At 45.9% G+C, this 16,278-nt stretch overlaps 1 protein-coding gene across 4 annotated transcripts in view; it reads left to right on the forward strand.

The window, feature by feature from the left end:
* Positions 1 to 446: 446 nt before the first annotated feature.
* FLT1 (fms related receptor tyrosine kinase 1) overlaps positions 447 to 16,278 on the forward strand; it is a 171,041-nt gene continuing 155,209 nt past the window's right edge. Inside the window, exon 1 of one of the 4 annotated variants that reach the window (XM_027590840.2) lies at positions 447 to 1,025. In XM_027590840.2, the coding sequence (XP_027446641.1) occupies positions 962 to 1,025 (64 nt within the window). In that variant the 5' untranslated portion in view covers positions 447 to 961. The remainder of the gene's footprint in view (positions 1,026 to 16,278) is intronic. The other 3 variants (XM_027590841.2, XM_027590842.2, XM_027590843.2) reach the window with 3 other exon arrangements.

Below are 16,278 nucleotides of genomic sequence, written 5' to 3' on the forward strand. Positions count from 1 at the left end.
CGCGCAAGCGTCGGGTCCCCTCGGATGCTCCCGGGTCCAGTCCCTGTGCAGAGTGTCTCCGGCGCCTTCCTAGACGTCTGGGGACATTCTGGGGGGTCTGGGGCGGCTAGACCAGGCGGCAAGAACAAGGAAGAGGAGGGAGCCGGACTGCGCCTCACTCCTCCGTGCCAGGGACACCGTCGCGGAGGCGCGGCCAGCTTCCCAAGGATCGGACTTTCCGCCCCCGGAGCTGGGCGGCCGAGCTCCAGCCCGGTCCCCCTTCCCTGCTTCGGGCGGCCCCCAAAGGCTGAGTAAGCCGGGCGGAGGGAGGAAGACTGCAAGGATTTCCTGAGCGCTAAGGGAAGGAGGAGGGGACCCGGGCAGGAGGGCCGGGAGCAAGGACCCTGAACCTGCCGGGGCCGCCTCCCGGCGGAGTAGCCACCGCCTCCCCACGAGCGCTCGCACTCGGTCCCGACGCGCGCTCGGGGCCCAGCTACCCGCCCCCACCTCCCCCGGCGGCCCCCGCCCCTCTCCGGAGCCGTAGGGAATCAGGTCCCGGAGGAAGAGGGTAGGTGGGGAGGCGGATGAGGGGTGGGGGACCCCTTGACGTCACTGGAAGGAGGTGCCGGGGTAGGAAGTGGGCTGGGGAAAGTTTATAAATCGCCCCCGCCCTCGGCTCCTCTTAATCGAGGTCCGCAGAAGGCTCGGAGCGCGCCGGGCGGACACTCCTTGCGGCTCCTCCCCGGCAGCGGCGGCGGCGGCGGCGGCAGCAGCTCGGAGCGGGCTCCGGGGCTGGAGCGCAGCGGCCAGAGGACGCCGAGCTGCGAGGATTACCCGGGGAAGTGGTGGTCTCCCTGGCTGGAGCCGCGGAGAGGGGCGCTCGCGGCGGAGGACCGGAGTGCGAGAAGACAGATTCGGGCGGCTGGGTCTGTGGCCCGCGAGCAGCGCGGGGACCGGGCAAGCAGGCCGCGTCGCGCTCACCATGGTCAGCTGCTGGGACACCGGGGTCCTGCTGTGCGCGCTGCTTGGCGGTCTGCTGCTTACAGGTGAGGCGAGGTCGGGGCCAGAGGCCCGCGCGGCGCCGGGCTGGGGCGGCAGGCGGGCACACCCTTGGGGCTGGGGCCGGGTGCACGCGGGGAGGTGAAGCTGCAGCCGCGAGAAGCGAGCCTCGCCGGGAACCTGGGCCGCTGGTTGTCGTGGGCACGCCTGGGGCCGTGGCGCCCTTCTCTTCCGTTGGGCAGGCAGTGCCGACGCCTCAGAGAGCAGCTGGCGGAGGTCCGCGGGCATCGCTGCCCTGAACGGCTGCTGGCGCCGCGTTGGTCCGCGCTGGGGCTGCCCCTTTGCGGCTGGAGTCGCCGACCCTTTTTGCCCGGCTCCCGGGTCGGGTCTCCCGGCCCAGGCAGCACCGCGCACCCGGACCTGCCTGACCCCCACCGCTTGCTCCCAGGCGGCCTGGCGCCGGTCGGCAGGGCCCACCGGAGCCCCGAGCAGAGGCTCCTAGAACGCCCGCCAGTCTGCCTGGGGGCTGGGCTGAGGCCCGGGCGTTGGCGACGTTGGGCACCGGCCACGACGTCGTGCCTCCCTAGGGGAGGAGAGCCCACTGCAGGGGGTCGCGTGCCTGCCGGGAGCGGACGGATCGCAGGAGATAGCAAAAGCCCTTGTCCTTCGACCCACTTGGGGTCCCCCGGCCCGAATGCCCCCCGGGAACGCTCCAGCAGCTTCAACTCCTCCCCGCCGCTTGCCGACCGCGGGGCCGAGCGCGCTGCGCGCAGCCACCCGGGTGGGGCCTCTGCGGCCGGTCCAGCCCAGGTCGCCGACCTGAGTGAACCTGACTGACCAGGGCAGTCGAGAACCCAAATACCGTTAAGTTTCAGAATTGCAGGCCTAGTCTTTAAGTTCCGAGAGAAGAGAGAGAGGACGCTTTGGACCAAAAGATGCAGTTTGAGGAATCGGCGAGGTCCGCCCCTTTGCCGGGAATTCGAAAAACAGGCGGCAGAACAGTCCGGGGCCAGGAGGTTATACCGCCTGTGTGGAGTGCTTAGTGTGGAGGTTGCCCCGCACCACGGCGTCAAAGCCCGAGGGGACTTAAGGGCCCAGATTTGCCTTTTCTGCCCATTGGGGCTGAGTGACTCCGGTTCAGTCCCCCTGGGCGCAGAGAGCCATATTTCAGAGCGCCTTTCTTTTAAGCATCCTGGAGAAAAGGTAATATGTGAAATAAAGTACGGTAACATAAAAAAGTTATTGCAGTGATTCCAGGGAAGGAAAAAGTCAGTAGGGTTGAGCGTTTTTAAAAATGCTTGTTAAACCCCCCAAGGAGTTAACTGTTAAAAAAAATATTCTTTCTCAGTGGGAAGACTAATTAGATCGTCGGTTTCTAAAAAACAAGTAACAGTTCCGATTAGATTGGCGAAACCATTAAACTGAGAGGCAGGCGAAGTCCTAATGTCTGAGAACTTGCTATAGATTGGGAAAGTCGGTAACATAACTATATGAAATATTGCTTCTTTTAAAAAATAGTCACTTATATTGAAGTATAATTGCGCAGAGCATTTAAGTAACTTCTGAAGACCGTTTGCCTGTTATGTAAAGGTAAATCTAGGTAAATTCTTGCGAATCCAAAAAATGAAGGGAAAAGTATATGCTTCATTGGCTTTTCAGCGGCACACATATACATCTTTACTTTTGTTTCAAAAACGTGGTTGACCGGCGAAGTATAGTGCTGTTGGTGATGAGGAGCAATTTAGATCCGTGCAAGCTTTTCAGAAACCTGAGTAAGGTTCTCTTGAGATTTCTTTTAGATTTTATTTTACTTAAATGAGGCAGAGATGTTGGGACTCTTTTGTGATTAAAAAAAAAAGTATATGTGTTATAACAAGAAAGCAAGACAAAACATTGGTAAGGTGAGAACCGCTTTACCTGCTGGGTTATAGGGACTGTTGTTTCAGTGGTCGGGTGTGTAATTGTTGAAGCATGGCTTTGTAAATCACAGGCTTCTGGCTGGTTAACAGACAACTCACACTACAACAATCAGCTGCCTACCTTGTAAATCGCCACCAGGGCTTTCAAACTGAACTCAGGGGCCACTCCGGGAAATGGTGTCCAGAAAAAGGCCAAGTTTCTGCTCTGTGGATTTATCAGGAGTCTGCTCTCCTTCAGGTGCTATATAGCCTTTGAATATTTGTGAGTTATTAATATTTTTGAGCTTGTGTGTTAATGGATGTGCATGCACTGAGGTATAATTTAATCAGAGGCTCAGTCAGACAAAAAGATAATGCTTTTTTCCCCCTAAAGATTACATTTACCTTCTTCCAAATATCCTGAGAAATTAAGAGGACAGATATTTTCAAGTTCTCTTTATTGCGATCTTTCCCTCTAAAAAGAATACCTCCCTTACTCTAGCTCAAAGTCTCATTTTCTTATTTTAAGGCATCATGTCCATGATTAAAGCCACAGTCCCTTTTTTCTGTCCCCCCTTTTGGGGGGTTTTTGAGCAGCTGATATTTACAATTTGCTGTAACTAACGGAAATGCATCACTTCTGAATCTTGTGAGGGAAATCTACATTAATAATATGAAGTTAAAATGTGCATGAAAATAATACTCAGAATAGAATGTAATAAATAGAATAGAATGTAATAAATCTTTCATAATAAAGTTAATTTTACATGACAATTTTTGTTGTTTTCTCAAAGGTTTAGGAAGCCACACTTTTTTGGTAGAGCTTTTCTATCTTGCATATTTGAACTATTAATTAGTTAGCACCTCTGGCAGTCCACGTTGGGAGTTTTCCACCTGATGGATCATGTTGCAGATGGACTGTAGGTGGTCATCTGCTCTAGCTCCTTAATATTTTTACCTTACTTTTTTATTGTTATTTTAAGTTTTTTCTTACCCTGTTGAAAATTCTATAACGGGCTCTCCAGTTTTTTTGCTGGGGATCATTAAGTGGATTTTTCGTTTTCATATGTGAAAGTCAGAAGTTAGAATAGATGCCTATTTCTAATGCCCTTTTCCAATTCTTTAAGACTCGGTGAATGCGATATGAAGAGAAACCAGAGTCAGTGAATGGTTCCAAGGAATAGGCTGAACATGGTGTGTCTCTCTTTCTCTCTGGCCCTTATACATTTGCATATAAAATGGATGATAAGCCCAATAATGCCAGAGCTAAGCCTGTAATGATGAACTGGGCGTCACCTGCTATCAGTAATCACATTGCATTTTCTTTTTCATCCACCAGCTGGTTAACTTGCTCTTTAATGGGTTGCAAGAGCTAAGCTGTTAGAGGCTGTCCGAACCAGTAGTAATCATGGGCTTTTTTCTCTTTTTTCCAAACAGAATGTAACCCTAGGAAGTAAACTCTACTTCCTAACTCTGGTTACGTTACCTCTTCTAAAAGGCCGTCAGTCATATTAAATTTAGAAGAATTTCTTGGGTTTTGTTTTTTGTTTTAAATTAATTTTCACTTAACTTGATTCAAAAATAACTTCATTCTAAAAATTTCAGATTGCAACAGGGATATTAAACCTCTTATTTAAAAGTGGACCTGTTTTATATGATCTTCTAGAACAAACCAAATAATCACTTTGTTCTCCTTACCAAAAATTATTGAGACATTCTAAATCTACTTTGAACGTATGTAATATAGTAGCTGAAAATATGTTGCAAAAAAAATTGGTTTTATATTGACCAAAAAAATGCAGTGTCCTGGAGGAAGGTATCCCACCTATTGTGAGGTTGTGGCTGTTTACTCTGGCTTGGGAAGTTCTGCAAAGCAAGAACAAACTGAGATGTGTATGCGAGTGGGCATAAGAATGGAGAGAAAGTGAAAGAAGCTCTCTTGGCACTTGGGTGTTAAATGCAAAGCTTGCTGGCGTTAGGTTTTTGGTACAGTTGCACGGTTGGGAGTTTATTGGATATCAAGTAAATATAACTTTTCGGAGTATTTGTCATTGTGGAGAGGAGAGGAAAGACGTGAAACGACACCAGACCTTATTTTTTTTAAACAAAAATATATCATGAGGAATGGTTAAAAGCAGTAAAAGCATCTGTTGCATTGCTTTAAATAATTTAATAGAACAGGATAGTGCCTGCCATTCCATTGGTCTTAGTATACTGGTGAGGCTTGTAAGGAATGACAAGATCTCTTGCCAAATGCTTTCCAGGATCATTGTTGATTCCTCACACACTTGGGTGCCTTGGAAATTGCATGCTGCTGATGACATTACTGGATTTTATACCAGATTGAGGGAGGGGAAGGAAATGGGAGGAATGGGGTAATTGAGGGAGGGATTGAGAGGAAAGCCTCTGGCTTAGCATCTGGGACTGCAGGGGGGTTTCATTAAGGAAATGGTTCCATTGAGTCTGCTGAAGATAGTGGACTAGATTTCCTGCATTGCTGCTGGGGCGGATGTGGGGGGATGTCAAGAATTCCTGGGGATTTCCCATCAGTCTCGGTAAGCTAAATGCCTGAGAGCCATATCTGATTATTGCTCCTTGCCTTGATTTTGAGCTCCTTGCGAGACCTGATCTTGTCTCTCAGACATACAGGTTGTGAGAGCTAGATGGAACCTCATAGATCCAAGACACTCATTTCAAAGATGAGAAAACCCACCCAGAGCAGTGGGTTCCCCCCCCCACGCCCCAAGTTCGGTAGCTGGCTGGTGGCAGACCCAGACATAGAACCTGATGTTCCCAGTACAGATAACATTTCTTCTTCATTTCTGTCTTTCCTCCACCCCAAGCAGAGTAGAGATGTTCAGACATTTGTTGAATGACATTATTACAGTGCTCAGCTTTCTTTTTAAATGCTGGCGTCTTTTTCAAATGTGAAATTTTCCTCTATTTTCTTATAGCCCACAAGGGGTTTAGATTGAGAATACCAAAATTATGGCTGCTTAGTAGTACACTGATAGATTTGGTGAGCAAACTGATTCTCCTTGTGACCCTTCTTTTGAACTGAACAGTCTGAACTGTTGGAGCCTACATGACTAGCCTCATTTCTCACCACTTCCCTCCACACACCCTGTGACCCAGCTACACAAACCCTTCCCCCCAAAGAACTTACTCACCATTCTTACGATGGGCCTTGTGCATTCATCACCCCGTGTTCATGCTGTTTGCCTGCAAGACCCTTTCCCTCCTTCTGCATTTCCTCCTCCCCTGCCTTCAAAAGCCTTCAAAAGCTCCGAAATCACCATCTCTTTGCATTCCTCCTTATAGCTGCAGATGGGATTTGCGGTTTCTTCTCCTATAGGTACCCTCTTCTATAGAACCTTTATATGTGCCCCTTTCTACTTGTTTTCACCTTGCATTGGGACTACTCTGTTTATGTATCTGTCCCCTTGCTCTCTGATCCCTGGCACCTATTGTAATGCCTGGCATGGAGGCCCTCAGTAAGTGCTGGAACGAATCAGTGATGTCACCACACTACCATTTCAAAGAAGAAAGCTCTCAGGGCCAGATATGAATTTATCCCAGTATGTTAATGTGCTCCTACCTGTCCAGTCGGCCTCAGTTACAGTGGATTCCTTAGAAGGCTTGCTCCCAAGTGATAATGTTGGTCTGCAATGATGACATTGCAGTAAGTGGCTAAGATGTAGGAAATCAGCTAGGATCTTCGACTCTCTGAGATCCCTCTTTCCTGTATTCCTCTCCTTTTTGGTCCTGATGCTTCACCGGGGACTCAGAGCCACCAAAGCTGGATTTCATCCCCCCAGGTGGCCAGCAGCTTCTTCTGGCTCCCACATTGTGCTTGTGGCCCGTCTTCTCTTGGGACACCTGTGTCCTTCTTCAAGGCTCTTTCTATAAAATCTTGACGTGGCTTGGACCTGGAATCACAGGAAACAGAAGTGGTGGTCTTGGAGAATACCATGGTTAACCAAATCATGGGTGGGCAAGATCAAGTTCTTAGAAAATACAGACTCAGTGAAAAATAGTAAAAATGGCAATAAATAGTTAATTTAATAGGTTTCAACCATAAATAAAAGTTTTATGAGGTATTTGCTTTCAGAACAAGATTAGTTGGTGACATAAAGTAACGAAGGTTAAGTGTCCTTCTCTGGAATCTTAGTTGTCAGGGAAGCATCACTGTCCTATTGTGTCCTGCTACCCTGATAACAGTTTTTGTGTGTGCTTCTTACTGGCTTGACATTCAATGTGTTTGTAGTGGTTCTTCCTTGTCTTGTAGTGCAAATCTTGGCAAATGCTTTTGTCAATTTCACAGATTACCTCAGTGCCTACAGGCACTTTTCATCAGCCTGGTCTTCTAACCCATTTAACTGATGGAGTGTGAATTGATTTCCTTTCAAGCTACAGACCCACCCATGTGGTCCCCACTAGCAAAGCTGTAACAATGATCAGATGCTTGTGTTGAAAGGGGCCTGAAGTGAACCTTATATAAATGAAAAGCCTTCACTTTCATTATATACAAATATGAAACCACTTAAACTCAAGGCCACCTTTAGCAAAACCCTGATTAGTAATTAGTCTGCCAGCTGATTTCTGTGAAACCCTTTGCCTTTTGCTAGGGCCATGGTCCCCCGAGTTGGCTCTACATTAGAATCATCTGGGGAGCTTTGAAACATCCCTTGCCCTGGCTGCACCCCTTACCAATTTAATCACAATCTCTTGAGTGGGAGCCAGGCATCAGTAATTTTTAAAGCTTCCAGATGATTTCAGTGGGCGGCCAAGGTTAAGAACCTCCTAGTTTATCATCCATCTGAATCACCTGGAGAGCTTTGCTAGCTAGAGTGCGGGGCCCCACCCCAGAGTTTCTAGTGCAGTAGGCCTGGGATGGGCGGGGCCGATAATTTGCATTTCAAACAAGTTCCCATGTGTGGCTGATGCACCTAATCCAGAGACCACACTTTGAGAGCCACTGCCCTAGGGGCTGGTTTGAGAGGCCTGGCCACCTGGGAGGACCATGTGCCAATCTGTAAAAGGCTCTAAGTCATCACTAGACATATAACAAGGTAGAGGAAACTATTTACAAGAATTCCTGCCGGGAAGAGTATGTGTTAGTAGTGTGGCAGAAGGAATATTAGGATAAAGTGCTTGGGGCATGCAACTGATGGAGGTGGCGAAATTGCCTTCTGAGGAAAGTTGGATCCGGTTGGCAGGTGGGGTATGTGAGTTAGGAGCCGGAATTGAATTGCAGGTGTAGACAATAGAGCTAATCGTAGTCTTCGCTGCCTTACACCTCAGAGCGCTCAGACTTTCCCCTATATAAACACTGGTGAATGTCTGCAGTCCTGTTGAAAGGTGTCGTGCCATTGACTTGTCCTGGAAGCCCACGTACCTCGGGCCTGCCCTGCTACCCTCCAGGATCCCCGCGCAATGCGGCCTGAAGCCTCATGATGCTCTGCGTCCGTAACTGAGCTGCTTGGCCTGTATTTCCTTTGCTAGGATCAGTGTCCTTCACTTGGGTGGCTGAATTCTTCCCCTTTGGTTCTGCTGACTTTCGTGGTCTGTCCCCATTGGTGGGAAGAGTCGCTGCTTGGCTGGAGACAGAGGTGGCCTCCCCTTGTGTGGAACCATGTGCTGGAAACTTCCTTGTGAAACATCAAGAATCCAAGCAGCATCTCCTTCCCTGAGAGCATCTGAGGGTACCTATGGGGCATTCGAGGCCGAATGGTATGTGTACTCCATTTGGGCACTTGATGCTCAAATATAGAAAGAACATATCTTTCACGCACTCCCACTACTGAATCACTGTCTGAGGGGCTGAGTCAGGATTGCATTTTTATCTGTCATTTATTGCTATGTAATAGGTTGCCCCAAAACAAATGACCTTAAACAATAATTCATTAGGCCTGCCTGAGTCTGTGGCTGAGGAACTTGGGCGGGTCTCATCCGGGTCCCTCATGCAGTTGCCGTCAGTTGGCATTTCCACTAGGACCTAGCGCCGGCTATCACCGGGTCTCCCTCCACACATGGTGTTTTGCCATCCAGTGGTGTTGCTCAGGCTTCTTACATGCAGGCAGGGGCGGTGGTCCAAGAGGGTGACTGTGGAAGCCTCCAGGCCCTTGGAGGCCTGGACTTTGCCACTCCTGCAACACCAGTCTACCACATCCAATTGGTAAAGGAAGGTCCTAACCCCGAGTCAAGGGGTGCGGAAACGGGCTCCTCTCTTGAAAGCCGCACGATATTGTGGCCGTGTTTTTCAATCCACTCCCCCCGCCCCGCCCCCCACCGTTAGCATGGTTAGCTTTTTCTTTTCAGTCTAGCTATTAGGCTTGCACTTGGCCAATAAAATAATAGTGAACAATCCCTTGGCCCTCCTAAACACTACCCGTGATTGGGACAGCTGGTCCCATGGAAGAGCTTCTATTTCATAAATGCTATGATTAGGGTACATAGGCCTTGGTTAAGGTGCCATGCCACGTCAGAGTACCGTGATCCCAGCAAGGGAGCACTGCTGATGCTCAGATTCCGAGCGTGGGCAGCCCTGCAGCTTCGTTGTACTTCTATCAGGGGATCTCTGCTGGAGCACGTTCTTCTGGAGGCTGTGGGGAGGCCGCATGCTTTGAGGAAAGAAGGAAGGAGGAAGGTAACCCCGGTAGTTTGTCAGGCACTTTGACTTACATGTATGATTTGACTCAATCCTGAGAGGTAGGTACAGTGCTCTCAAATATGAAGAAACCGAGGCTGACATAAAGTAAAGACTTGCCCTACCATCACAGAAGCGGTAAGTAAAGCTGGGATTATTCCAGTCTGATGTGCCTGACTCCCCAAGCCCCCTCCGCCTGCCATGCTGGACAGCCTAAATGCAAAAGGGAGAAGGAAAAGAGAGCATCGATGAGAATGTGCTGGTCTTCCCCTTCTTTCAAAACTCTCTCTCTTTGGAGTTTTGCCATCTCCCAAGAATGTGAGATGCCGCCGCTACTCCAGCCTGAAGCAGCCTTGGGAGATTCCACCGTTGCGTGTGGCGGACACCAGCGAAGTCTCCATTAAGATGGGATTGTAATCACATGGGTTTTCTGATCAAGGACCTTCCAAAAAACTCAAGTCCGAAAAGGATCCCCAACGTCAATAAGAACATGATTTTTTATTTTAAGATTTATTTATTTATTTTGGAGAGAGAGAAAGCGGTGGGGAGGGGCTGAGGCAGAGGGAGAGAAACTCAAGCAGACTCCCTGCGGAGCGGGGAGCCCAGCATGGGGCTGGATCTCACAACCCTGAGATCATGACCTGAGCCAAAACCAAGATTCAGACACTTGACCGACTGCACCACCCAGGAGCCCCTTTGTCTGTGTTTCTTAAGAATATGATTTTATATGGGTTTTCAAACTGCTCTCCTATATGTGGCTTCATACTAATTCAGATTACAGAGAAGGATGGATGAGCCAAACCAGCACTTTGATTCTGGAAACATTCTCATCAGGAAGGTCCTCTGAAAAAGCTGGGGCTGCCCTCTGCCAGATTGCTTCCAGGAATCAAATGTGCACTTCTTCTCTGTGCACCTTTTAGATCCCAGAAACCTCAAAGACTTGGAGCTTTTTCTTAATGAGACTGGAGTACAGGGAAGGACCCATGCACAATGAGGGAGGGGGAGGGTGCATGTACTGAGCCACTCCTAAGCACAGGCTCTGTATATGGCAGCTCAAATGAACTTCTTCATAATTATCCAATGTGTGCACTTTTAACTTTGTTTATTATGGATTGAAAACCCCGAGGCTCAGGGAAACTGGGTGATTTGCTGAGGATCACACCCTTATGAGAGTCCAGCCCAGGATTCAAACCAGATCATTCTGATTTTGAAATTGGTACCCTTTCCGCCTACATGTACCCAGCATATCTTGAATGACAAAATCTAGGAGTTAAGGAAAACCAAAGAGTTTGGCTTCTGGGGTTTAGAATTGATAGCTTTATGTCTGTGAGGAAAACACAACTGTCTGAGAGCATTCTCCTAGAGGGAGTTACTTTTCAGTGTAGGATGGACACAGCACAGGCTTTCATTTCTTTTTTCTTTCTTTGTCTCTTTCTTTCTCCAAAGCAATTTTCAAACATACAGCAGGCTTAATTATCGTCACCATGTTGTACATTACGTCTCCAGATGATTTACCTTGTTGATCAACAGTCCTCATAACATTATCAAAAATGGAAGCATTTCTTTCAAGCCCTGTTGTGCCTTGGGTCTCTCCTCCTCCGCTAGATCATTCCTTTCAGATCTTCAAACCTGCAAGAAGTCGAGAAAGAGGAAAAAATGTTTTTACTTCTTCCTTGATCAAAGACTTAGAGAGGGACACTTTTCAATACCAGAATATGGCTATGTTCATCCAAATCTGAGAAAAACCCTGTCCTGCAACCTTTTATCGTTCATTCCAAGCCAACAGTGGAAAATGTAGCCCAATGGATATATATGCCTTGGATGGAAATTATCAGGACTGGTGATATATAAATTGTTTGATTTTTTTATTATTGTTTTCTTTTTCTAAATTGGCATTAGAGCAACCAAAAGTAGATGTAAACACTTGGGAAAGCAGGGTTGTATTAGAGGAGGTTGCAAACAATTTGAAAAGGCAGTGTAAACTCTCATTATGGCATTTTGCCTGTGATTAATGGTATTTTCTTTTTGGAAAACACTGTTTAACTCTCTTTTCCACTTAATATCTCCTGCTGGATCAGAGTTTTGTTCTCTGTTCTTTGGAAATGTTTATAGCTTTGAAATCTTTTCCATAGGGAATTCTACTAGAACTAGAGAAAAAAAAATTGCATGGGAATTGAGCAATTGTATTGTCCCAGGATGGACCTTGTGTACCTATAACTTCTGGAGGGTTAGGGAATATTTGACACACGTCCTTGATGTACAAATTAGCAGCGATTCTACCACACACTCCCCTATCCCTTTCCCTGTCCTCAAAACTGGTAAATGAGAAATAGCCTCTGCAAAGTATTTGTCGCACAGAGTCACTTGGAAGGCAAATGGGGAAGTCTGGAAACTAACACAGATGCTGAATTTCAGGAATTTCTATCTCACCTTAGTCTGTCTCGGTTGACATTGAGCTTAGTGAGCTTAGTGATTCTATATCTGGCTAGCTCTTTTTAGGGGCAGTGAAATTCTAAAATGTTGAGATTGAGTTGTTTTGGATATAAAGCAGAGTCCAAGCAGATGGGCATGGGATTGTCTTGCTGGAATAACTCACTCACCATTTCGGGAGAGTGTTAAGGGAAAACTTGGGATGGGAAATTTCTTTTAAGGAATGTATTTTCTTAGACTGTTTTGGAATGCTGTATTTTCTGCTGTGATTTCATAAGGAAAAGCATGGATCATAACAAATTTGATTCTCCTGTTGCCTGTTTCATAACCAGTCATCATTCTAGGTTTATGTGCAACTTTCCACGGAATTCAGGCATGTGCAGAAGACTATTTTTTTTTGAAGACTATTTTATTTTAGAATATTTTAACATATTCACTTAAGAGGTGCTCAAGCAATTATCATCAATTAGCCCAGTATATTTTATTTCAAGATATAAACATGGTTGTGTTCATTGTGCTATATGTTGGCCCTTGAAAAAATGTAGTTTGTGATGTTAACTGAATTTTACTGAAGTGAATCATTTAAGTTAGTGAAGAATTTATGACTCCCTCAAAACCATGTCTTTGAAAACAAGCTATACATAGTTAGGAGGTGATCTCTGTTTGTTGACTTAGATAATCTTCTACATTTCTTCGTATTCACCTAATCTACTTCTAGATGACTCATGACCTAAGAGGCTGCTCAGGGCTGAGAGCCCTTCAAAAGGAAGTGCTTGTTTCTGATTCATCTTCCCAGCTCTGAATCCAGTACAGTACCTGGTACACAGTAGTCACTCAATAAATGCTGGTTGAACTGACTGAAACTGTATCCTAGTCATTCCTCTGGTTCTCAGAGACCCTTGTAGGAATCATAGTTCCACATTGGTTCACTTTCTAAGAACCCGTGTGGGAGTGTGGTTGAAGGAGGTTGGCAGAAATCTGTCCAAGAGCTGGCAGTCAATCTCCCGGCACCTCTGTGATGTTCTGTTCCTTCCTTGTGGGCATCCTCTGGTTCCAGTGACCCCTTTCTTGTCTTTGGCTGAGCTGGCCATGTTCTCCTGAATTGAATCTAGATTTAGGATTCAAAATGAGGATTTAAGCTGCCCATCCACTAGAGAAATGGTTCCCAAGAGATCTTTTCTTTAAATGAGCCCTCCTGCTGGGAAATTCTTAGCTGGTCAAGGTTCCCAAACAGCCCAGAAGACAGACTGTTGATTGGGAACCTGAATTTCTAGGTACACCAATTCAGCCTAAAGATATTAGGTGATGTTACTGCCCCTGCTATTGTTTTTGCTGTCTTAGATAAGGACTTTTGGGTTGGCAGCTATTTCCTCCTGGCTCTGCACCATCCCCAGGGTAAGCTAGGAAGAGGAGAGGGGTGAAGAGGAGGGACAAGTTCAGTCCTGGCTAATGTAATCACGCGAATGGAAACTCATCATTTTCTTTCATTCCTCTCATTGCTTCTCCTCTTCCATGATTTCCAAAAGCACAGCATGACCTGGGCAGATCTTTAGAGAATGTTCTTTGGTAGCTTTTATTCTAGTGGCAAGTAAAGTCAGATAAATCCCCCATTTTAAAAAATAAGCAAACCGGGGCATTGCCTTTCAGCAAAGAGGTCAAGGAAAGCAGAGTTGTGTGGGCAAGAGAGTTAAGGGTATTTGGTGAAGGAAAACAGTTCTCTAAAAGTAAAAACGAAGGTTTAGAGGTTTGAAAATTTGGAAGTCTTTGAAAGAGAAAGGAAAGAGAACCAAGTGTTTCCTTTAGCAAATACACACTCATTCTTCGGGTCTTACCTTCAACGCTATTCTTCTGTGAAAATGTACTTCACTCCCAGGACTGGACTAACTTCCCTACATCTGGTGCTTTGCTATGATAACACACAAATATAATGTAATTTTATGTTTATATAGAAAGTAATGTGGAATTGGGAAATTATATATGTCTACATTGTTGCTTTATCAGTCACCCACCTTAAGTTATAAGCACTTCAAAGAAAGCGGTCTTGTGTGTCTTGTTTATCATTGTATCCTTCTCTTAGTATATGCTGAAAATATTACATGGAGGAATAAATGCTGAGGTTAAAGATCAGAGAAATCTACAAGGGGAGGGGTGAGAGAAAGGGGTCCTCTCGGGAATGTACTGGGAGGAAAACCAGGGTTGGCTGGCAGTAAAAGAGAGATAAGAAGGATAGATAAATGAGAGGAACAAGTTCCCATACTGCTGGGATCATGGATGGGAGTCCAACCCTTAACACAGTCCATCAGTCTCATCTTGGGGAGTTGGTGGCTTAACTTTATAGGGACAGCTCCAGGACAAGGGACCTTCCTGCCTTTCTACAGAGTTCTTCCTTCTGGTTTTATGTAACTTCTGCTTATTGATTTTGGGCTCGTCCTCCAGAGTCAGCTGATTCATAAGTTATTTTAAAGCCTGTTAGGGATGCTTGGGTGGCTCAGTTGGTTAAGTGTCTGCCTTCGGCTCAGATCATGATCCCAGAGTACCGGGATGGAGCCCCCACATCAGGCTCCCTGCTCAACGGGGAGTCTGCTTCTCCCTCTGCTCCTAACCCCCCTTGTGCTCTCTCTGTCTCTCTCAAATAAATAAATAAATCCTTTAAAAAAATAGAATAAAGCCTGTTAGGTTGATGGCCAACTGGTAGCAGAAACGGGTGTGTTTTATTTTTTCTTCCATCAAGGGTGTGATATCTTGGATGATAACAGACCTGGTATTTCTAGAAACAAAACTCTAGATTAGGTTAATGAGGGTGTATGAGTAAAAATGCCCTGAGAATTAATATTTTCCTGGTTTGGGGTATAAATGACTTTAAAGTCTTTTATGGATATTTGTAAGGAAGCCCTTGCTATCACATATAGCGTTTATTTTACTGAATGGTTTTCACTCACTAAATTATTTCTTTAAAAATGGCTATACTTCTGCTGGAAGCGTCCTGCCTTTAGTGGGTTACTTTCCCTTCTGGAATCTTGGCTCTCAGCAAAATTTATAGAACATTATTCCATCTGAGGTAAGATTTTTTAAAAGTTTGTGAAATCTTAGGAAGATTACAAATAATTACTGTGTAAATTAAGCGAGTCTTAAGAAAACATGGAAATTAAAGGAAGCCAGAATTTTTTTTTTTTTTAAAGATTTTATTTATTTATTTGACAGAGAGAGCAGGAGAGCACAAGCTGGGGGAACAGTAGAGGGTGAGGGAGAAGCAGGTTCCCCGCCAAGCAGGGAGCGCGATGCGGGGCTCTTGATCCTAGGACCCTGGGATCATGACCCGAGCCCGAAGGCAGACACTTAACCATCTGAGCCACCCAGGCACCCCAAAGGAAGCCAGAATTAAAAAGAACAGTTCAGTCATCATACCCATCCATTGTCTAAGCGGATTAGTCTCCAAAATATGCATAATGAAAGCAATTGTATTTCGAATTGTTTAATTTAGAAGGAAACTGAGTTTGACAACAGAAACACAATGGTCAGGAATAGTGTTTTAATGAGCCTTAGAAAGTATGCTAACATCGCTTTCAAAAACTCAATTCCCCTATGATGGATAACTTCATCACACACACTTGGCCATTTAAATCTCAAAGGTCAAAGGTTTGTATATATTATTGGTTACAAAGGCAGAGATCTCTCAACTTGCCTCTCAGGGAGGGAATTTATAAAGCACCTCCTTTATAGACTGTTTAAAGTGCTCCAGAAAAAGTTTTCTGTGTAGTTTAGGCTTCATAAACTGGATCAGTGTGAGCCTACAATTAACGTGAGAATCTTATCACACTCTGCCTGCCAATCTTGTTTTATTTCTCCTGTTTTTATATGCAAAGCAAATGCTATTTTGTCATTATTTGTAATAGATTACAAAGTTGAAGAATATATGAAAAGAAGAGACCAAACACAGGTTAGTTATAGTAACATTTTTGTCTTTTCCTTGCTGGATAGCTAGAGTTAAGGTGCACTCTTGCCTGTCTGCCTACTTGCTTGCTAGCCGCCTTGATTTTATTTTATTTTATGTTTTTAAAAGATTTTATTTATTTATTTGACAGAGAGAGGCACAGCGAGAGAGGAAACACAAGCAAGGGGAGTGGGAGAGGGAGAAGCAGGCTTCCCGCGGAGCAGGGAGCCCGATGCGGGTCTCGATCCCAGGACCCTGGGATCATGACCTGAGCTGAAGGCAGACGCTTAACGACTGAGCCAACCAGGTGCCCGCCTTCTTGATTTTTATTACCCACACATTTTAAGGCATTATTTTGGATTCAGAATTAAAACCTCAGCACAGTGCCTTTT

Source organism: Zalophus californianus, chromosome 3 (assembly GCF_009762305.2).
Source record: "Zalophus californianus isolate mZalCal1 chromosome 3, mZalCal1.pri.v2, whole genome shotgun sequence".
NCBI lineage: Eukaryota > Metazoa > Chordata > Mammalia > Carnivora > Otariidae > Zalophus > Zalophus californianus.